General features: G+C 45.4%; 1 protein-coding gene across 1 annotated transcript in view; it reads right to left on the bottom strand.

Moving 5' to 3' along the window:
* The window catches only part of NEDD9 (neural precursor cell expressed, developmentally down-regulated 9), a 112,835-nt gene extending 109,756 nt beyond the window's left edge, over positions 1 to 3,079 (bottom strand). The window contains exon 1 of the mRNA XM_082413281.1: positions 2,892 to 3,079. Within this exon, the coding sequence (XP_082269407.1) occupies positions 2,892 to 2,903 (12 nt within the window). The 5' untranslated portion in view covers positions 2,904 to 3,079. The remainder of the gene's footprint in view (positions 1 to 2,891) is intronic.
* Positions 3,080 to 8,432: the final 5,353 nt, after the last annotated feature.

The raw sequence follows: 8,432 nt of genomic DNA on the forward strand, positions 1-8,432 counted from the left end.
TGGAGTGAACTTATATTTCATGGGAAAAGGATGCCATCTTCAAGCTCCGTCAGTCAGCACTTTTCTGGCCCTCTGTGAAGCAAGAGGTCAGCGTGGCTTTTCTTCTTTAGGTACACCCTAACAGACCATGTCCAACTGCCAGCTTCCTGCCTTCGTACAGAGGGGAAGAGTAAGGAACGCCAAAGAAAAAGCTTTGCAGTTTAAGACATTTTTCTTTCAGTTTTTCCGAACCAGCCTTTGTATCTTCCCCAGCAGTGCGTCGGGGAACGTTTAACTACCAGCTTTCTAAAAATGAAACAAAAAGAAGCTGCAGATTCCTGTGGTGTAAACACCCCCATTATGGCTGGCATCAGGCTACCGAGGTGGGAGTGCACAGTGGGTCTGCGGGCCGGACCAGCTGCCTTCACACGTGCCGATTCCCGCTGTGCGGCAGAAGAAGGTCGTCCGCTGGCGACCCTCAGCTGGCCCTCCACGTGGCCCTCCAGGTGGGGCCTGTGCTCTCCACTTTCTCCTCAGGGCTTGACATTTTCATGGTTACCTCAGGGCTTGCTGTTATTTGCAGAGCTTTTTGGTAGGGGCTTTCTTTTAAGAGTATCTATGAACGTAGCACAGGTTTCCCCAAACGATGTTTCTGGCCATGCATGCACTCACGGTGTCTCCACTGCTTCTCCTAGAACCAGAAAACCGCAGCCCGAGGGGGCTCAGGAGCACAGCCACGTCAGCCTAAGTTCGACTCTTAAAGGCCCATTCTCTCTCCAGGCTTTCCTTACGCTCTGCTTCTCCCATCTTCCCCCTCTAGTGGTTTCCTTTAAGCTGCAGAGACTTCTTTTTCTTCTGTGCTCTGGAACTCCAGGTCTCATTGGGGGGTTTGGTATGTGCCAAACACAACTCTTAAGCTATTTACATACTTCATCATCAAAACATCCCCTCAAGGTAGGTGCTATTCTCACCCCCATTTTATAGATGAAGAAACTGAGGCACAGAGAGGTAAAGTAACCTGTTCAAGGTCCTACTACTGTCAGTGGCAGGGCTGGGATTCAAATCTGGCAGGATGGCTTCACGGCCATATGTTTAACCAGCACACTGCCCTGCAAAGAGCAGTAGGAATATAGCCTTAGGAAGCACTGACAACAGGGAATAAATGCTCCTTTTTAATAGGAGACGCTAGCAATTGCCAAATAGTTACATTCTACGTAGTCTAGTATAAGTTACATGTAAGTGTGTGTGTGAATGTATGTGTGTGTGTATGGAATATTTAAATAAAGTTCAATAATGAGGGAAAGACTACCCGGAAGAGATGGAATTAATGATCTTAAAGGACCCTTGGACTCTGAACATAGATAATTCCAAAGCAAACTGAGGATTCCAGGTGGTAGGACTGTCCAGTTTTCAGGTTTAGGGCACCAAAAGTTGAGAAGCAACATGTATTTGAAATACCACGGAGCTAATATTCACTGCAGGGACTCAAATGAAATGAAATACTGGCTTGCTTTAGAGAATGCTATCTCCCCTCCCTCTCTCTCCCTCTCTCTCTCCCTCTTCCTTCCTTCCTTCCCTCCCTCTCTCTCTCCCTCTCTCCCTCCCTCCTTCCCTCCTTCTCTCCCTCCCTCCTTCCTTCCTTCCTTCCTTCTTTCCTTCCTCTGCTTTTGTCTCAGTTTAGTAAAACTGGCTGAGTAGGTATAAAAAAATGAGAAGAGGTGATTTTTGTTTCACTCTTCATTAAGAAGTTAATATTCACACTGAATGACTTGAGGAATCACAAATAAATGTAATCTGCTCCAGTTTGAATTCATACTTTGGTTTGGTTGAAGCCTCAAAATGTCCAATTCTGTGACAGATTTTTGTCATAGAATCCTAAGACTAGGAGGAATTTTTAAGGGATCATTACTTTAAAACACTACAGTGATATGACTGGTTTTTAAAGGCTTCCAGGAAAGTCCTTTTATTACTTACCAAAATGTTTTAAGAAAACATTTGTCGTTTTGCTTAACTTACAGCCTTTCTCTGTAAATGAAATAGGGCCCTGTTTGGATTGACGCGGCTGCCTGGTGCTTTCTGATTTATGTTGATGGTTAGTTCTCCACGTGACACACACAACGGATTACTGATCTCAACACATAAGGGAATTAACTTTCTTTCTGTCAAGCACAGGTTACTTTATGTGCACTTTCTCATTTCATCCTCAAGACAATCCTCCTATCACCATTTTATAAATTTGAAAACAGAGATTCAAAAGCCTCCAGTAAGTGGCTCACATTCATGTAGGAGTGAGGCTAAAGCCAGTTCTGACCCCAAGGGCACCGCACGAGGCCCCGCCGCCTGTCTCCAATAGAAGTCAATTAATAGGTGCAATTACACATCACTTCTCCTACTTAGCTTCCATAAAACCTTTAGGAAGCCTTGGTCCGATAGGAGAGTTGACTCTTTTAACCCTAACCTCCACCCCAGGCCAAGGTGGTTTTCTTGGGGAATGGCTGAGCGGAAAAGGAATGGTTCAGAGATGACTGGCAGACAGAGAAAGGAGGCACCAGAGAACTGGCTAATCGGTAACCTAGGTGATCAGTTTCTGGAGGTTCAGAACTGTAACCTCCAGACTTGGGCACTAGTTACACTAGGTGGAATATTCTACCTCTTTCCCACAAGACTGCTTCCCCTGAGATTTCTGAATGGAAGAGGATTTCCCGTGGGCATCAGCATGCCCGTGTAAAAAGATACCCACGTAACAGAGCAAAATCTGGTGGCCTAAAATCAACCTTTCAATTTCAAGTGTTAGTGGCAGTCCTGGGTGGGAAAGGAATGCCATTTGTGTTACTGTTTCAAAGGAATTTGTCCCAGTTGAGTTGGACGAAAGAGACGCACACGAAATGCCTGGTTTTTTCATCGCTACTCACCCTTGTCCACATTTTCCCAGGTGCTTCTGTCTGTTAAGCCAAGGAATGTTGGAGCTCTGGGTCTTGAAAAGGACAATTCCAGTGTTGTAGTCGGCTGACCAGGTTCTTCGTTCTCATAACTCTGCTTAAAGAATACACGATGTTCTCAGGCCAGTGTATGACATTAAGGAATTCACAGCTTCCTGAGCCTGAAAAGAGAAGTTAAAAACAGTGGGTAGGGACTTCCCTGGTGGTGCAGTGGTTAAGAATCCACCTGCCAATGCAGGGGACACGAGTTTGAACCCTGGTCCAGGGAGATCCCACATGCCGCGGAGCAACTAAGCCCGTGCGCCACAACTACTGAGCCTGCGCTCTAGAGCCCGCGAGCCACAACCACTGAAGCCCGTGCACCTAGAGCCCGTGCTCCGCAACAAGAGAAGCCACTGCAATGAGAAGCCCGCGCACCGCAACGACGAGTAGCCCCCGCTCGCCACAACTAGAGAAAGCCTGCGCGCAGCAATGAAGACCCAACGCAGCCAAAACAAAACAAAAACAAAAAAAAAAAACAGTGGGTAAACTGTGGCAGAGGCTGAGATGCTTTTCATCACTTAAGGGTGGCATCATAGCAGCTGGAAAAGCCAAATCTATATTAATGGAATCCATCAGTTATTCATGCAGTCGAGGATAACATTTATGGAGCTCATACTATGCATTAGCTGGAACTTTGAAGATGCATAAAGTATGGTCCCGTCCTCAAGGAGCCCACAGTCTAGGAAGGCAAACCAAACAGTACAGTCCTGTAAAACGTTACAGCAACTCTGGTAGAATACTAAGTGGGTCTGGTGAAGGCACGAAGGAGGGAGAAGGTAAACTTTGGGTGGAGTCTTAAGTGATGGGTAGATGTTTGTCAGGTGTTTGTTTCTTACTGGGGCAAAATGGTAGAAATGAGTGATCTTTCATTGTCTGTAATCTACAACTTCAGTCCTGTTATTGATTTAACTTGTTTTTCTACCCCACTGCCTCATCATCCTCTTTTAAACTAATCTAATATGTTGCTACTTTGATAATCTTGAAGCCACCAAATGTGCCCGGCTCCACTTCTCAGCAGCAGTTTGTGAAGGTCCCTGGAGCCATATGCTTTTCTTGTTTCCCCAAAATGAGGAAAACTTGTACTTTGGCAATGTGGCCTTTAAACAGCTTAGATGCAAAGCCCAGAAATTAGATTTTTTGGGAAAAAAAAATTGCCTGGGCTTTTGGTTGGTTAGTACTGGCCAGTTTTTCACTTCCCCTTCATCATCTCTCAGCCATAAGGTTCAGTTCTGGGGGGAGGTGTGTGTGTATCTTTATGGACAGTAGTTGAAATATATATTCTTAGAGAAACCCTGATACTTAAACCATGTGGGGCACTTGGAAATCTTTTTGAGAATCAGAAATGTGATCTTTGTAAAAGGAAAATGTTTTTCCTATCAAGCATGAAAAAATAAAAGCTAAATGAATGTTTTAAAATGTGGAGCTGAAAAATAAGGGTTGCGTCTAGGACATAGTAGAAGCTCGGCAAACTGTGTAATGAACCCATCCAGCTGCCTTGATGGACAGAAGTCTTCCTAGAACTGCTTTCCAAACAGAGGATTAATTGGGAGTTGGTCTTCTTTCACTTCTGCTAGGATAGGAACAGCCTCCTATAATTTCGGTTTGATAAACACAGTATCTGTAATCTTGTTTAAGAGGGAGGAAAAGGAATTTCCCCCGGAGGCACTTGCAGTGGTTAGGCAGGAGGACACGGGCCCATGACTCATCGTTCTGCCTGAATCTGTCCGTGTCACTCAAGGATCTCGGTCTGGACAGTGGAGAGAACCAGCAGTGAGAGTTATTGCGTTTCCAGCATCTGTCCATTTCCCCCTTAGGTCTTCACACCTTGAGGCATTTTAACGGCCCAAGGTGTCGGAGCTTAAATGCAAACACTCTGAGCTGATTTGTCTGTGGGGATCCCATAAACTGCAGCACCAGCAATAGAACATATAGAGATTTCTTTAATTCTTTATTGTGAAATATAACACACGTACAGAAAGCTGTATAAAACAAATGTAGAGCTTAATAAATTATTGTAAATGTAAACCCCCCCCAGGTCAAGATATAGAATACTGCCAGGACCCCAGAAGTTTTCCAGTGTCTTTCCTAATACAACCCTCTTTTTCCTTTAAAAGTGGTACTGCCCTTCAGAACTCTAATGGAAAACTGATGAATTCATAAAAGTGCTAACAAAAGATAAAGATGAAAAAAAATTAATTACATGGGACTGAGTGAACTAATGAGGATGATTATAATTTTTGTGACTTTCTGTTTGAATAATAAAAAAAAAAATCCCACAAGGACTCAAAGGCAAAAAATATACAAATCAATTTTCACTGCAAAGTAAAGGAGCTGTTACAGTGGAGGATTAATGGACTGAATGTCAATATTATGACATAGTATGAGTGTGTTTCGTGTTTGGTAATTGCAATCATTGTTGCTTTTGTTGTGGTCATCCATTTACAATGCTTGGTGTCAGTTTATTGATCTCTTGTAAAAATAAAATACAGTGTGTGTGTGTGTGTGTGTGTGTGTGTGTGTGTGTGTGAAAAAAAAAAAAAAAAGAATATGCCTGCCAATGCAGGGGACACGGGTTCGAGCTTGAGCCCTGGTCCGGGAAGATCCCACATGCCATGGAGCAACTAAGCCCGTCGTGCGCCACAACTGCTGAGCCGGCGCTCTAGAGCCTGCGAGTCACAACTACTGAAGCCTGTGTGCCACAACTACTGAAGTCCATGCACCTAGAGCCTGTGCTCCGCGACAAGAGAAGCCACCACAATGAGAAGCCCGCGCACCGCAAAGAAGAGTAGCCCCTGCTCACCTCAACTAGAGAAAGCCCGCGTGTAGCAACGAAGACCCAACGCAGCCAAAAATTAAAAAATAAATACATTTATTTAAAAAAAAAAAAAGTGGTACTGCCCTAAGCCGCACACAGGGCCTCTCTGCTGGGCCTGTGCTTTGGGGCTTCAGCTCTCCTCCAGCCATGCCCCTTTCCAACGGGACAGGGGCGTCTGTGAGGCCAAGAGGCCATGTCCACTTGGAACTCATGTCTCCCTTTCCAGACAAGGCAGCAAGCACGGGGGCATTGGAATTCCCTGTCCAAATGATTCCAGGCCCACTCCCAGGTCTTCCCGGGGCTCTTCCTCAGTTCCACCTTCCTGATGGGTGGCCCAGGGGCAGATATTTGTAGGATGCTGTGGATGAAAGTTAGGCAGTACACATACTTGAGCACAAGGTCCTTGAGGTATGGGATGGAGCAGGGGTGGGAGGAGAAGGCGGATGGCCCGAGGGTCTGGGGGCCGGCTCTTCTTGTGTCACGCGTTCCAGCAAGAAGCTTTAAGCCATCCAAGAATTCTCAGGTCCAACCTGGTCTTGCAGGTTGCAATGAAGATACATTTGTCAAGGTAGGAGGATAGAACAGCTGTTATTTAATAGCTTATTAGTTTAATTTACAACTTTTAAATACTAAGGGCTATGGTATGCAGTTCTCCATTTAAGCCCCACAGATGTTAGTGGTAAGCCTGTCTAGAGGCAGCTGTCCTGACTATGATGGTAATCCCTCCTTGCTTTTCTTTATACTTTACCCACTGAAGTCTGCATTCCTATATATTAGTCACTCTTCCCTGTTTTTGAACTCTGAATAGACAGATCATACAGTATATATTTATGTTGGCTTCTTCCACTTGGCATTATGTTAGTGAAATTCATCAACGCTGTTGCCTATAGCTGTAGCTTGCCAATTTCATTGCTGTATAGTGTTCTATTGTATGGACATCCTTCCATTTTAATGCTGATGGACAACTGAGTTGTCTCCGGTATTAGACCATTATGAACAATTCATGCTATGCAGATCTTTATCTATTTCTGTTGTTCATATACCTAGGAATGGAACTGTTGGATGATGGATATGCATATCTTCAATTTTAATGGAAAATACCAAAATTTCCAAAGTGGTTGCACCAATTTATAGTCTTAGCAGCAGGGTATGAGAGTTTCCATTGCTCCTGACAAAGTTTGGTACTGGTTTTTAGTTTTAAACATTCTGTACTAGGAGTATTTTTAGTATGCCACTAAAAAGTTTCTTTCCCCCCTCCCTCCCAGTTATTTCGTATTGGAAGATACTAAAGTGATTCTAGTAACTTGGAGTTCTGAGTTGACTGCTAATAATATCAGTAGATGTATATTAAGAGAAGATCTGTGGCCTTGGAAGATTCACAGTCATAAGATCCAAATAAACAGGGTTGGCTCATGTAGCATTAAAAATAACACAGAGATTAGCAAACTGATGTAGGGTTGAACCAACACACCAGATATGCAGCTGGTGCTGACCTCATCCTTTCATAGGGATATGTGTGTCCCCAGAGCATGCTCTGACCCTTGTGGCTAGGTACAAATTGCTGAATTACCCAGCTTGGGCCAGTCAGGACCACCTTAGAGGAGGAAGATCAGCTGAGGAGCCCATTGGCCACAGCTCACTAGCATGCCACATCTGGCAGCATCTGTCCCTCCGGGAGGCAGCAATGACCGTGCGCTCTGGTCAACAGCAAGCAAGGGGCATGTGCAAGGCTCGTCTGCAGAAACAGGCAGAGCCTGCTCACTGCCCACTTCCTTCTCTACCTACCTGGGGCCCTGAGCTTCCTCACTTCACCCTCCTCTTGCTAACATCCTCAGCCTCCTTGCCCCTCTGTCCTTTTAATGTACCCTCCTGGGCAAAGCCCAGCTCTGGATCAACTCAACTGTTTACTTCCTCTACATCAGTCTCCCAGCTGTTGAGCATTGCTGGAAAAACCTCACACCCTGCAGATGGTGCCACTATAAACTTTGGTCACCAACACCATCTGGACCCTTGTTACAGTCACGCAGCCCTTCTCTGTTCCCCTGGTCAGCTCACCTCTCACTCTTCCATTTTTCTGATACAGCGATAACAGATCCTCTTCTGTAACGATGTATTGGGTGCCTACTCAAGACAAAGCTTGCTATCGTCCACTATACACAGGGCTACTTCAAACTTTCTCCACCCTCCTCAAGTCTCTGGTTCTATTTCCTGTCCATCTACTGAGCCCCAACCCCAAACTCCACTGTCAGCCTCAATAAGCAGGCTCTCCTGCTTCACGAAGAAAGCGGGGCCATTTGAAGCAACTCCCTTGACTTCCCTCCTCCATATTTGTATATCATTTTGCATCCAAACTCATCCCTTTCTCCTTCCCACCTCCTTGTGATAATACAGGAAGTGTCTCCCCTCCTACTTAAGCTAATCCCTCTACCTGGCTTCGGGGCCATCCTCTCTTATCTTCCCAGGGACATCTCCCTATGCACCCGGTCTCTCCCCTGACTTCTTCCCAGCAATGGTCAAGTATGCTCACGTCTCTCCCTTAAGGACCTGGTATCAGGGACTTCCTTGGCTTGACAAAGATCTTCATCCAGACGAGGCAGGAGGCAGTGCTATGGACTGAATTGTGTCCCCTCACCCCTGCCCCGACTCCCCAGTTCATA

Source organism: Balaenoptera physalus (genome assembly GCF_965194825.1).
Source record: "Balaenoptera physalus genome assembly, chromosome: 11".
NCBI classification, from domain to species: Eukaryota; Metazoa; Chordata; class Mammalia; order Artiodactyla; family Balaenopteridae; genus Balaenoptera; species Balaenoptera physalus.